Source organism: Vanessa cardui, chromosome 24 (genome assembly GCF_905220365.1).
Source record: "Vanessa cardui chromosome 24, ilVanCard2.1, whole genome shotgun sequence".
In the NCBI taxonomy this organism is placed as follows: Eukaryota; Metazoa; Arthropoda; class Insecta; order Lepidoptera; family Nymphalidae; genus Vanessa; species Vanessa cardui.
In genome coordinates this window covers 9,601,755-9,617,008 of record NC_061146.1, presented here as the reverse complement: position 1 = coordinate 9,617,008, position 15,254 = coordinate 9,601,755, and the positions used below count along the sequence as shown (strand labels likewise).

General features: G+C 35.4%; 2 protein-coding genes across 2 annotated transcripts; one reads left to right on the top strand and one right to left on the bottom strand.

Annotated features, from left to right (window-relative positions):
* Window positions 1–36: 36 nt before the first annotated feature.
* Window positions 37–7,989, top strand: LOC124540047 (39S ribosomal protein L39, mitochondrial). The gene is made up of 8 exons (XM_047117449.1): window positions 37–218; window positions 589–768; window positions 1,076–1,176; window positions 2,694–2,835; window positions 3,748–3,966; window positions 5,346–5,459; window positions 6,641–6,756; window positions 7,849–7,989. Exons 1-8 carry the CDS (start codon window positions 146–148, stop codon window positions 7,924–7,926), a joined length of 1,023 nt encoding a protein of 340 aa, XP_046973405.1. The 5' UTR covers window positions 37–145; the 3' UTR covers window positions 7,927–7,989.
* A 1,583-nt stretch (window positions 7,990–9,572) lies between these two features.
* On the bottom strand, window positions 9,573–14,788 carry LOC124540139 (gastrulation defective protein 1 homolog). The gene is made up of 4 exons (XM_047117585.1): window positions 14,099–14,788; window positions 12,350–12,461; window positions 11,552–11,747; window positions 9,573–10,848 (listed from the first exon to the last, which is right to left on the bottom strand). The coding sequence occupies exons 1-4, from the start codon at window positions 14,633–14,635 to the stop codon at window positions 9,720–9,722; spliced, it is 1,974 nt and encodes a 657-aa protein (XP_046973541.1). The 5' UTR covers window positions 14,636–14,788; the 3' UTR covers window positions 9,573–9,719.
* Window positions 14,789–15,254: the final 466 nt, after the last annotated feature.

Here is a 15,254-nt window from a genome sequence, read left to right as displayed (position 1 = left end):
TATAGTAAAACAACAGTCAACACTTTGAGTTAAACGTCATTTTCAAATGACATTTGTGAAATATGTCTTCCGCATAACCTTAAATTATTTGTTTTTTAAATATTGTTGAAGTAATTTAATAATTAAGGTATTAAAAAAAAACAAGATGAAGCAACGCGCGTTATCTTTATCAAAAACACTTTTACTAAGTCACAATTCAAAAGGCTTGCCGGCTATCAGTAAGTGAATAAATATATCTTTGTATTATTGGTATTTTAGGTTCATCTATAAACAAAGTTGAAGTAAGTCTGCCTCAATTGTATGTAATACATTGCTTTATGTACTGTACCTACTATACTGTATTCATTAAACTTTGATGTATAATTTTTCACTGCGTTTCGTGATAAATAAAGCCAAGATCATCTGAGGTTGTACCCTTCGAACAACTGCAAAATAAATTAATTATTAAGTAATAATAAATAAAATTGAATTCGAATTTAAATACAGTAATGATTATATTACATATCCTGTTGAATGGTCATTGCTAAATATTTTTCTTAAGTTCAAAAATGAAAAATGTAATTTGTTCATATGTATCTCGATTTTTAGGATGTTTAAGCACAAAGGAGGCGATCGATCGTCGTCATCATCTCTTCGACTTGGAGAAAAAGCGACAGCATGAGAGCATCGGGAGAATAGAGAAAATCGAAGTTAACTACAAAGGAGTTCCTAATGACTGCACATTAATTATGAATAAAGATATATCAACACCCTACGACTGTGCAAGACGTGAGTATCATAACAAATTCTTTATTCAATAGAGCAGCATCACACTTAATGATTGTCATAAATAGTACCCTAATCTGAGAAGAACCAAGCAAATAAACTCAGTCAGTTTTTTATGTCTATTTGAATGTGATTGTTCACAAATACAGAGTAAACTCTATATAATGGCACTCAGGTACTACAGGGTCTGTGTGTATTTTGACTTTAAAGAGTTGTTGTTGAATGGAGAGAAGGATAAGAGGAAGGGGCCCGAGGTAGATGTGAAACTGCAGTGCAAAATAATGAAATAATTTGACGGACTTTGTTTCAGATTTGGGAGAATGGCATATGGAGTCCAGTGCGTTAGCATTACTCGATGGAACAGTGTACTGGGACATGCACAGACCTCTGACAGAGAACTGCACATTAGAAGTGAGTCAATTCTTTAGTTTTTAGACTGTATAGACAATAAATTGTACTTGGGGCGATTTTTTCCCAATGTAGGATACACAGAGGATCCTGGATGGTCACAGAACTCTCTCTTTCTTCAGAACTCTCTAAAGTTTTCTTTCTTCCCGACTGCTACCAGAGATTTAATTCCAAACGGGAAATACTCGTCTTGATTTTGACTTCAACGCGCATGTCTCACAAAACATTTAATATTACATATTTTGTAATATTAATATAAAATATGTAATATTAAATGTTTTGTGATTAAACTTAATATTTGGAGAAAGAGATCAGATTGGCGGTCTTAGACTATGACGCGTTGATATTTCCCACCTCCCCGAAGGCTGTGCTATGAGATCGGCGTTCTAGAAATGAAATGTATGACAAATCTGTTTAAGGTTACACAAGCATCGTATCTTTCGCCATGGCTGGGATGTACTTAAAATCCCACGCTCTAAGTTGAAGTATTTAATATTGAAATTGTGAATTATATATGTGTAAAACAGACTTGCGCCGTAACGCGTTACGTAACGAAGCCGTTTAACCTAGTAAGAATATAGTTATTCTACCGCCAAATAACAGTACTCAGTAATGTCGTGTTCCGGTTTGAAGGGTGAATGAGCCAGTGTAACTAACACAAGGGACATAGCATCTTAGTTCCCAATGTTGGTGGCACATTGACGATGTGAGGAATAGTTAAAATTTACAGCGTCATTGTCTATGGGTGATGGTGACTTACCATCAGCCCATATGCTCGTCCGCCAACCTATAACATAAAAAAACGATGTAAGGAATAGTTAATATTTCTTACAGCGTCATTGTCTATGGATGATAGTCACCACTTACCATCAACACATATGCTCGTCCACCAACCTATAACATAAAAAAACGATGTAAGGAATAGTTAATATTTCTTACAGCGTCATTGTCTATGGGTGATGGTGACTTACCATCAGCCCATATGCTCGTCCGCCAACCTATAACATAAAAAAAATCTATCTCTTGGAAACTTGCCTACATTAGTAAGGTTTTAATTATGGTAAATGTGGTTAATAATTAATTAATAATAATAATAATATACTTTTTAAATGTCCTCGCCTTAACTCGAGAAACCAAACTTTATTTTTTGTACCCCTTTGTGAAGTGTGACTATTCAAAGAATATGTTCTTGTTACGTGCATGTAAAAGTTATAAAAAACATTGTTCAGAATTAGATATATTTAACTCAAAACTTAGCGAATTTAAATTTAGTTTACAATAGTTAAATTATAGCAGTTTCACTTGCATTCTGTGCTTTCTGTTTTTGTTTTTATTTTTAATATGTCATTTGTTTGTTTTCATTTTAAGTGGAAACTTGATTGATTTATGTTTTTCTTATATTTGTTTTTTACTATTAAGTGTAATTATAATTGTTTGTTTCCCAAAAAAATAAATAAATAAATGGTACTGTTCGTAATTTGCCTGGATATGTAAAGTTTTAATGATCGTCCCTGCGCCAGTTGCAAAGGTTCAACATAGCGGAGCCTCAGCAAGTGAACAAGGCGTTCTGGCGCACGTGCTCGCTCGTGCTGGGCGCGTGCGCGACGGCCGCCTTCAAGGACGCCGTGCCCGTACACCTTCACAGCTTCCCCGGACCTGACAGTGAGTGCCTCTGTGTTTAATCTGACTAAGTCTTTAAAAACTATTAATTAATTTAACTTTTATTTATGGTATATATAACATTATAACATATGTATATAGATACATAGTAATAACATTGGTATATACGACATTATATAACATTATTTATACGTATAATTTACTCGTTAATGTATTCATTCATATTTGATAGTAAACATTTTGTTTCTTGTCCTTTAATTGCTTTTAAAAGCTGTTTATTTATTTTATGATGACTGTTATTTAATACCTCACGATATCTCACGATACCTCTTTTATAATTTACTAAGTACATATATACCGATAGAATTTTAACTCCGAAGCTCTGATAACATTATTATACGACTTAATAGGCTATTTGACAATGCGAAAAATAAACTGTGAATTATTGTAATCAGTGTATATTTCTAGTTTAAAAATGGTTATTTACTAACGAAAATTTAAAATAATACTTCATTTATTCAAAAAATCAATAAATAAAAATGCATTTTTTCAAACGTTTGTCACGTGACACAAAACGCTCCTGATTGGCCGGGCTTATGATGAAGTCACTTTGTTGTAAACCTTGCTTTTCTACTATATGTACCACAGATTAAAATACAGTAAAGTGACGTCACCGACCCCATTGCAGCGCCATATTGTCCAAGTAGCGTTTTCGCGCGCTATTTAAATATGGAATTTTTAATATGATACTTTTCGGCAAATATGTACTAGAAATAAAAAACACAACTTTTAGTGGGTTCCTTAAATTGTACTAAATAATATAAAATGGATGGATTTTAAAAACCAGTGAAATAGCCTATTGAGAATACCGTTGATTTTAAATCTCGATCAATAATATTGCGTCAGTTTCAAGATTGTAAAACTGTCAAAAACGAATACATATTCCTTTCACAGTAAGAAGTGGCTCGTTCATCTACGACATTGACCTCCCAACCCTCCCGGATTGGAAGCCAACCCCTCAAGAGCTGCACACCCTCAGCGCGGAGTACGTCCAGCTGTGTCGGAAGCAGCTGCCCATCGAACGTCTGGACGTATCCCAGGAGCTCGCCTTGGAGATGTTTGTGGATAACCAGCATAAGGTTAAACAGATACCGAGTATCGCGAAGGCTACCGGTGAGTGACCTTGGACATTTTGACTTACAACAACAACAACAACGACAGCCTGTAAATTCCCACTGCTGGGCTAAAGGCCTCCTCTCCCTTTGAGGAGAAGGTTTGGAACATATTCCTCCACGCTGTTCCAATGCGGGTTGGTGGAATACACATGTGGCAGAATTTCTTTCTATCTATTCTTTATCTACATATATTAGAACTTTATTCAAGTGGGCTTTTAAAGGCACTTTTGAATCGTTATTTAACAATAAAGTGAAGCTACCACCGGTTCGGAAAGTTGATGCTACCGAGAAGAACCGGCAAGAAACTCAGTAGTTACTCTTTTTCAACATTTAAAATAGGTCATATATAATAAACATCTTAAGGTGACGAACCGTTTCTTTCCCTGACTGTACATCTGTTTAAAGGGTAGGTGTGCTAATTTTAAGCCACAATTAACATAATTGGCGATGTAAGAAATGCTTAATATTCTTTATATCTATGGGTAGTGGTAGTAAAAATTAAACTGAAATTAAAGATACACTTATATATATATTCCACCACGCTGTTCGAATGCGAGTTGGTGGAATGTACATGTTTCAGAATTACTATGAAATAAGACACATTCAGGTTTCCTCACGATGTTTATATATAGATATATATAGTGGTGCTCGCCTGGGTATGAACCCGCAATCATCGGTTAAAATGCACGCGTTATAACCACTGGGCCATCTCAGCTCGAATAAAATATTTTAAGAACCAGAAGTAGGAAGTAGGTTAACCTCTAAAACAATTATCTTTAATTTAAAATAACAATCAATCTACCACAATAGAAAAACATTTAGTCTACAACACAAATAACCATCAATAATCACATTACACCGTAATAATTATATTCGCGATCTCAATCTGTCAACTACGAATCTCCCGCCTTTTTTTTTTTTTTAAGGGAAGTTGTGTGACTTGACGCAGATGTTGCTTGTTTATTCCAACAATATATTTATTTATGTACCAACAGAATATACAGAGAATTATATACATGAAAAATGTGTACATAGCGATAACTTATCTCTAACATGAGATCTCTTCCAGAAACCCTGAATGTAGTGGAGATTATTTGTAGTACAGATTTATGGTGTAGGTACAATATCAATTAGTTTTATATTATAAAATTCAAGTAGACTTAACGATAAATTATATATACATATATATACATTCAACATACATAGATACAAATATATATATATATATATATATATATATATATATATATATATATATATATATATATATATATATATATATATATATATATATATATATATATATATAAATACATACATATAAATAAATAGTATATGTATCTGCAGAAAAATAATTATAAGATAAATCTCTTCCAGGCAAAGTGTCGCTGTACAAGGTGGATAGGTTCGTGGACATATCGAAGGGCCCGCTCATTAGCAACACGGCGCAGATCGGTCGCGTCGCCGTCACCGCCGTGCACGCCCTCGACGGTGAGCCCTTACTACCCTGACTCACTCACATGGACTTTGAGGATCTCTGCATCCAACAACAACAGCCTGTAAATTCCCACTGCTGGGCTAAAGGCCTCCTCTCCCTTTGAGGAGGGTTTTGGTACATATTCCACCACGCTGTTTGGTGGAATACACATGTGGCAGAATTTCTATGTAATTTGTCACATGCAGGTTTCCTCACGATGTTTTCCTTCACCGCTGAGCACGAGATGAATTATAAAGACAAATTAAGCACATGAATCAGCGGTGTTTGCCTGGGTTTGAACCTGCAATCATCGGTTAAGATGCACGCTTTCTAACCATTGGGCCATCTCGACTCAACTCCAAGGAAAGACATGGGCTACTGTTTTGCCTAACACATTACAACCAATCTTCTAAAACACAAACAAAGCCATCGTCATCAGCCATAGTAACAGTATAATTTTAACCACTCGGCCATCTCGACTCCGATAGTATCCAGGTATGCCATATGATTCCACTTGATGGTAAGTGGTAGTCCGTACGCGAAGATTTTCTTCGAAGAAGTAACAGCCTACAAATGAAGTCAAACAGTTATCTTGTTACTCTTTTAAAATGTCTTAATAATCTAATTTTTGTAACTGAAACAATCGGACAAAATGAAGAAAATCTTTACCCTACCATGGCATTAAATAACCCATAAGTAATTTTTTTTTTATTCTTTATCTTTTACGAGAAATAGTGGCTTATTTTCGAAGCGATTTAAAGCAATATAGCTATTAATACTCACGCTATAAAATACCTCAAATACATTTTGCATTTCATATAGACCAATATGGCCCTTTACAGATTTTTAAAATGCAGGAATATAGTTTGTATTCTCTAATAACAGAAAGCTATAAACTTTGTATATTCTGTATTATATTTTTAAGAATTACAATTCGTATTCAATCACAATCTTAGCTCAAAAATAAATTAGTCAAGACAATTTTACTGTAATTTTAACAAGTTATTAAGAATTTTCCTAATTAGAAATATAAAACATCAAAAAAGAATTTATTTTACTTATGAAAGTAATAACTGACCTGGTTTAGTGGAGTCACATAATACATTTGAATTATTGAATGCAATGAGTCCAAAGACTGAATGATAACCAAAGACAAGCAAACTCTTGCCATAGATAATTTTTTTTTTTTATTTAGGTTCCCCTGACAGCGAAGTGAAGAAACTGTACAGATTCCAAGGGGTCGCGTTGCCAACTGGAGTCATCCTCAATCATTTCGCCTTCTCGATTCTAACCGACAGAGCTAAGAAATTGGTAAGTTTGATGAACCTTATGTATGTACTATCTATGTATGTAACCTTAGGTACCTATGCTTTTTATATATCTATGCTAAATGTATGACAGGTTTGATAAGAAAAATCTGAAAAATGTGTTTTATATCAACAACTGTTTATGACGATTATTCGCTATTTGGGACTATCTGAAGGCAGGGCTAGATTATCCATTTGTCAGTGTTATTGCCTAGAGGCCCCGCAAAGGCAGGCCCCCTAACCAGACTAAAAATATGGAAGTATGGTTTTAAAATTCGGATTGAAATAGTAAAGCCAAATATTTCAAAAGAATAATGACAAAACTTCGTAGTAAAATAATAAATAAAATTGCTTAGTGGTTAAAAAAAACTTACGGTAGTAAAAGTATCCAACATAATTAGTATCTATCTCATTATTAGGCTCAGTGTAGGTAGGCTTTTCATTATTACTTATACTAGCACTTCATTTTTAATTTTATCTTAATCCTTTGTGTTTACATAGCTATATAAAATGATAAGTTAATTATATAATTAACTTATCATTATGTTTTTAGTAATTTATAAGCATAAAGCTGTAATATATACAAATGGTATGTTTTTGGTGAACCAATAAAAAAATAAATACACTTCTAGATTCTTCCTACCAATCAAATAGCTTTATGATTACCAGTTATAATTAACACTGTCATAGAAATAACTACTACTTATAGCACGACACAACTTAGATGTCGCATCGGCAAAATTCGTAAAACCGATCACATCCGAATTGAGTACGCTCTCCCAAATTATCAATATTTATTTCGCATGCGAATATGATCCTTGCACAAACGTAATAACTTGTAATATCATATGACCTAACATATTCGTCAATTTGACACGTCGATTTACGTGCACTTGCTTTCTCTGTCGCGTGAATCTATAGCGACGAATAGCGTCGAATGGCGCGATAGGGAGCTATTTCTATTGGTTGTGTAAATCGGCAGTAATCGGTTTTATTTTCATTCCATTGCATTTTCCGATGCTACATCTAATTTGTGTCGTACTATACATATGCTTATAATTTTAAAAGTTATTTAATCTTATGTTTTGATTTGCAGAACTCCGCTAGATCTCCGATCAATCCGTTTGCCGATCAATCGAATCCCGCGCAAGAAAGTATAGCAGCGCGCGCATAACCTTCGTTAAATATATAATTAAGTGATACAATTAGGAATAGAAATAAAAAAATAAATATTCAACTGAATTTTATTATTAAACACTTATTTACAAATAAAATTCACATTATTCTGGGAGAATTATTTTAATTTTTCGACTATCTAAACGTCATATGCTACAAAAAATATACATTGAATTTAACAAAGGAACCCAAATATCCTTATTTAACTTTTGGAATATTTCAGTGAAATGTTTCACTAACCGCAATATTTTGTACTGAACCAATCACATTAATCTTGGTCGAATACAGCTCGCTCATTGGTCGGCCATTGTGTCCTTGACATCATCGACCAATGATCATTTAGAGTTATTTATGTGTGGTAATGACTACTGTTTTGGAAACCGGAGGTTATAGTTTGATCTTTTAACAGAACTATATCTCTCTCATGTGTGGATTTAACAAGTATGGATATTCTTCGCTTGAAAAACCACCTAATCAACCATGAATTGATTCCAAATATAGATTTGATAATGATACCAAAATAATTCTCTTTTCTATAGAAAAGATCTCACTAATAGGCTGGAGTCTGGAAGTTGAAAGTGTACAATCCCGTGCCTCGGTAAGCTTGTAAAGGCGTTAGTCCAGCGCCTAAACTCTTTCCTAAATTTCCATACCATCGTATTATGAGAGAGACGGGATGAAAAGTGCATCTGTGTTTGCGCTCACATTGTGCACTATAATATCCTGCGTATTTGGATCGCCATTGAGACCAATTGCAAATATTAATAGTAAAAGCCTATAAACTTCCACTGTTGGGCTAAGGCCTTCTCTCCCTTTGTAAAGAAGGTTAGGAGCATATTCCACGCTGTGCCAATGCAGGTTGGTGGATTTACATGTGGCAGAATTTCATTGAAGTTAGAAACATGCAGGTTTCCTCACGATGTTTTCCTTCACCACTGAGCTTGAGATGAATTATAAACATATGGCACACATGCACATGAAAATTAAGTGGTGCTTGCCTGGGTTTGAACCCGCAATCATCGACATTGGCGTAGCTATCGTAGGGCCAGGAGGTGCAATGCACCAGGGCCCCGGAGTTCAGGGGGCCCGCTAAGCTAAACCTTACGCTTGTGTAACTAGAAAATCACGAACCTGCGCACAAGATTTCTTATTTGGTATCTATAATTTTAAAGGGTAATTATTAGTTAAAGAGTGATGAAAAAGAGGGGATGAGGGCCCGATTTTTTTTCTATGCACTAGGGCCCTTCCTCACCTAGCTACGCCACTGATCATCGATTAAGACTCCTCCCTCCAACTACTGGAACTGTCTCAGCTAATTGCAAATTACACTTACATAAATATGATTTTTCATAAAATTGTTATTTCGGTCATGTCCAGAGCATATTCCGGACAATACGTCATATACATATAGAAATTTTTGTGGCAGTTACTACTATTTATTACGAATATTTAAAAAGAAGATTAGTATAAGACGATTTATAGTCCATTCCACGAAACGAGCTCTCAAATGAAATTGTTCTCGTGCGTTTATTGATTAAACCTTGTCTTCATTGATCAAATAATTTCTTAGGATTGTCTTACATCGAGAATTCATCAATATCCCAAGGCATACGTCGACCAATGAGGCACGATTATTTTGCTCCATAGGAATTCGACTCGTGACATGATCTATAATATTGAAATAGGGAAAATATTTACTATGATATAGTTTCCTCTTTAATAAATCTAATTATTTAAGGCCTGTCAAAAATCTCAGGTACCGTTTGATAAAAGTGTGTTCTTTAAAAAACTTCAACCCTCCGACGACTTTTGCTTTTTTGGATCTGATGGTCCATCATCTCCGTCCTGGAATATCGGCATCGGTTGAGTTTTCTTGTACGCTGGGGCCACCCAGAACGGATTCTCTTCAGCTTCCTTCGCGTATTTCAGGATAGCCTCCCTCGGATCCTGTTCATCATCAACTCGTTTACTCAAACCGAGATTTCTGATCACGAACGAACTCAGGGTGCTTCCGGAGGCAGCGACTCGACCTCCTTGGCCGGATGTTATCGGCAGATCTGGTCGTCTGGACTTGACTGGATCCAGTCTGTCTTTCTCCATTTTCTTCTTGCTCGTTCTCAATTTCTCTTGCCTGAAGAGCGGTAACGCGTGTGGAGTTATAATTTGCTGCGAGCTCACAACTTCCATGGACTGCTTTTTCCTATGTGTCTTCACGATGCAGAGTTTCGCTCCACGCAGACTTCTCTTATTGTCATAATAACATTTGACGATGCCATTTCCACAGCCAACGAATATTTGATTCAGCTTGGCGTGCCAGACTGCTTTTATGACGTGCGATTTGGCAACATCGATTTGCGTCACCTTTTCAAACGTCTTCGCGTTGAAGAATACCAATCTGCCCACATCCTGGTTCCTTTGCAGGGACTCGCCAGTGAAGACCATGGTATCGTCAGGACTGAAGCTACAGTCCGTCTGCTCGTACCTCGAGAACAGGCCCCCAAAAACATTCACCGGCTTCTTGAAGTTACGTAAGTCCCATATTTTCATCGTGTCATCGTTCCCCCGACTGACCAAAAGCGAACCAAGATAGGAGAAGGAAATGCAGGATATTTCCGATTGTTTCTGGTGTGCGTCGCGTAGCAAAGATGTGGTGTTGACGAAATTCTTCCTATGATCCCACATCTGTATGGAACCGTCGTAACATCCGCACGCGACGGTGTTGCCATCTCTCGAAAATGCGCAGGAAGTCGGGTTTGTCTTCAAGCCTCCCTGCTGCCGTGGCTTGATGACTGATTTGTGCTGTTTTGGGTTCTCTGTGAGCCATAGTCTGAGGGTTCCGTCTTGGGAGCAGGTCATGAACTCCTCTCTTATTTGTGGGTGCCAGCAGCCGCTATTGAGTGTTGCTGTGTGTCCTTTGGTTCTTGAAAAGAAAAAATATATTTAGACAACTCGTAGGCAATTTAAATCGTTAGGAAATTATGTACTTAATTATCTTTATATGATCATAATGTTCATAAATATTATATGTTGAAATCAAATGAAAATAATAATAGACAAAAAAAAAGGTTGACAATATGCAATGCAAATTTACTTTTCCTCAAATTTTACGACGTATATACATACATTATAAATGGGAATGTAACTCGTATCTGTAAGCTCTTCATACTTAAACTGCTGAACCAATTCAGATAACCTTAATTCTGGAGATAGTTTTAGTCTTGGAAATCGCTACTTTTTTTTACCCCTGGAGCAAACTGTGAAATGACGCGCGAGGGTAGGTTCAGTGAGTGTCAATACAAAACTTTGCCTACAGAGACCAGAACTTTATTGTATACTAACTGAAATATATTGGAGAGGCCTATGTCCAGTGGACGAAAAAAGGCTGTTGATGATGAACTGAAATGTATAACAACTGCAGCCTGTAAATTTCCCACTGTTGGGCTAAGGCCTCCTCTCCCTTTTGATGAGAAAGTTCGGAACATATTCCACCTGTTCCAACACGGGTTGGTGGAATACACATGTGGCAGAATTTAGAATTTCTATGAAATTAGATACATGTAGGTTTCCCCATGATGTTTTACGAAATGTATAGCAAAATATTATATTATATTAAACATCCTTACTTGGCCATGTCATTGATATACTGATCCCCCTTGACACACTCGAGCACTTCGAAGCCATCTCTGTCCAGGACCTTCGCCTGGGCGGCTCCGCTGACGACCAAAATGGAGTCACCGGTTGCTGAATACTGGAGAGCTTTGATTGGATGATTCTCACAGGGCTGAAGTGTTCTGAAGGAACGCATGGATGCATCCATTCCTGGGAAAATATTATTGGAATTAATTCCAAATTACTTCTGTCGGTTGCAGACGAGTAAATACCTTAAGTCTACTACACTTTTCGTCAGTCTGGGTAGATACAAAACAATCATCCCATATTTTACCCCCAAAAAGTAATACTTAGTACAGTTGTGTTCTGGTTTGTAGGCTTAAGGAACATCACATCTCAATTCCCTAGGTTACCACATTAGCTTACAATCAAGTGGCTTATTTTCACACTAAACTATGATACATAAACACATTTTATTTTATCAAAACTCGATTTAGGCAAAAACAAAAAAGCAAAATTGGGAAATGATGGACTAACCAGTCCATTTCCCAAATTTTCTTTCTATACCTGTCAAAATTTGTAATGGCTTTTGTACGTAAAACCGTTGATGCCTGAACTCGTGAACTTGTGAAATTCGTTCGTGTTGGATAATAAATGGAAGAGAATAGAGATTACATCTTTTTTGATAACAAAAATACACTTGAAAATATAACTACAGTCCCTATACACTGTTAAATACGTCGCGACCGGAATCAGTCAACAATACATATGGGATAATTTGATGATTAAGATATAAGGGACTTTTGTCTTACCAGCGAAATCCCAAAATGAGACGTCATAGTCGACAGATCCAGTGGCGAGTCGAGCCCCTGATGGGTCAACAGCAACGGCCACCACAGCTTTGGTGCCGTGGAGCATTTCCACCTGGAATACAAAACATAACCAACCTATATAGAAACCGAAATCCTACGTTACCACCAAAGTTCATATTTGGTATAAAGTTTTTAACTCTAGTGTTCAGTTTCAGTATTAACTTTTTTAAACTTAGTAATCTTTTAAATATATTAGCGACTCTATAAAACTCGCGGCTTTACCAGAGTATATTTACATCGCGGTTTTTAGGACACAAACCTACTCTATTTTATATCAAATAAAAATAAAAATAAACTCTACTCAAGTAGGTTTTTATAAGCACCTTTGAATCGTCATTTAACAATTAAGTGAAGTTTCCACGGGGTCGGAATACTTTCCGATTTTTCAACATTTAAAATATTTTTTTATAAAACGACTTTCTATGGTTTAAAATTACGCCAAACTAAACATCATCAAAATCAGTTTAGACGTGTGAAAAAGTAACAGAGTATCTGTTGCATTCAAAATACATAATTTTAACTATTTAATAATAATGAGCACTGCAAAGGTACTTTAATGTTTTGTAAACAGTTGCGACTCACAGACAATGCATTACTTGTTGCACATTGATGGAACTGTGCCAGTAATCACACAAGAGACTACAACCGAAAACAGGCTTATTGTCAACAACTGTATAATGTTTCATTAAAATAGTTTCCGTCCGTACGTAAAGGATTTGTGGAAGGTACCCCAAGCAACATGTAATCAAAGTTTTATTGTGATCTGTTGAGTAGTTAAGTTATGAAAGTGTAAGAAAAATATAAGTCATGTTTACATGTATAATATTAATCATTTTTATTAGTATTTTTTTTTATGGTATAGGTTGGCGGACGAGCATATGGGCCACCTGATGTAAGTGGTCATCATCACCCAAAGACAATGACGCTGTAAGAAATATTAACTATTCCTTACATCGTCAATGTGCCACTAATCTAGTGAACTAAGATGTTATGTCCCTTGTGCCTGTAGTTACACTGACTCACTCACCCTTCAAACCGGAACACAACAATACTGAGTACTGTTATTTGGCGGTAGAATAACTGATGAGTCGGTGGTACCTACCCAGCCGGGCTTGCACAAAGCCTTACCACCTAGTATTATTATTACCTTATTAGTTTAAATCACTCATTTTAGACATCAAATCATTTTTTTTTTATCTAGATCATCACATTTCCAAGACATACATAACTAAAGATGAGGTAAAGGTTAATACTTTTCTTTCATCTTAAATAGATTTCATAATTCACTTTACATATTATTAAAAAAAAGGCACTACTGATCCTGTTATTAGACCCTTAGAAATGATAAATAGGATATAATTGTTTTCATCAATAAACATTGAGTTACGTCAAACAATGTTTTGACTCTATTCCTCAAGCATACACCAATTGTCCCATTTCTGGCTTAGGAGAATCCACTTGTCACAAGGTCAAGGTCATAGCAAGAAGAAAAACTAAGCCATCTAATATGTCTGGCTTACTTCATTTCATTAAACGTTATATACTTGAGAACTTAACATGCTATTAGTATGAGGAATGCTGGTACAGTGAATTATATAAAAAAAAGTGTGTATTCCTTTAAATTTGGACTGTTTTTTTGATTAGTATAAATGTGACATTCTTATATAAAGTATATAGTTTATAACTAACCTCGTGTGAATTTGGTATTCGATTTTCCAAGGTTATTTCTTCGTCATCTGAACCGCTGAGTTCATCATAACTATCTTCATCACCTTTATTTTTATCATCCTTCCCTTCATCTTTATCTTTGACAGACTCTTTTGATGGGAGACTTGAAGGTATCGGAGGTCCTATCAGATCATCCTCATCATTTGAATCTTCCTGATTTGGTGCTGCAGTAACTGTGTAAGATTTCTCCTCTGTGTTACTTGATACTATCGTTTCGACCTTCTTTTTATTCGCTTCTTGGGCGGCAATTTTCGCCTGTTTCATCATTTCTTCGACATCGAAATTTTTGGCTTTTTTACCAAAATTCTTGATTCCCATAACTTGGTGGACGTGCTGGCTTTCGAGGTCTTCAGCGATCTCTTCGATATCCTTCTGCTCCTGGATCGGCGTGCGACCGAATGTGCCGAAACCTGAAGTCGATCCATCGCATGTATCGTGCGATGAGGTTCTGTTGATATTAAAACTAATTTTGCCGAATGATATTGGTTTTTTACTCATTTTTCTTGATGTTAATCCTTAGCTAACGTGATTCTAAATTATTTGTCACTTAATAAATTACATCGTTTCATTTGTTTAATACAAATTTATTCAATTCATTCAAATGCCGCAAGTACAGTCCTCAGGCAATTTCACAATTTGTAATTTCAGCAATTTGACATATAGATGTCAAACAAAACAATGAAATAGCCAATGTTGCCTTTAATAAAAATATCAGGAATAATTCCAGGAGAAAATTGTAACATAAATGACTTACAGTAATAATAATAGCTATATGAAATAAATCTTTAATAATATAAGCAAAATCTGTTTAGTACGTCTAATAATAAGTACTGGTATAATAAATTTATGTACATCATTCATCGTGACGATAATTCTTTTTTATTGATATAATATATTCTTGAATATTTAATAAATCCATAAGCAAATATAGGCACAGTTATATCAGTTTTATTAACAAATAAGTGAAATAACAATTTCGATTTTATAGTTAAAAATTTTCCTTACTGATTTACTAAATATGTGACTAATTTGCTTAGTCACATATTTAGTATGCTTACACTTGTTTTAATTTTATTTGCGTTGTAAGCTATTAAGACTTACTTAGTCTACACTTGCG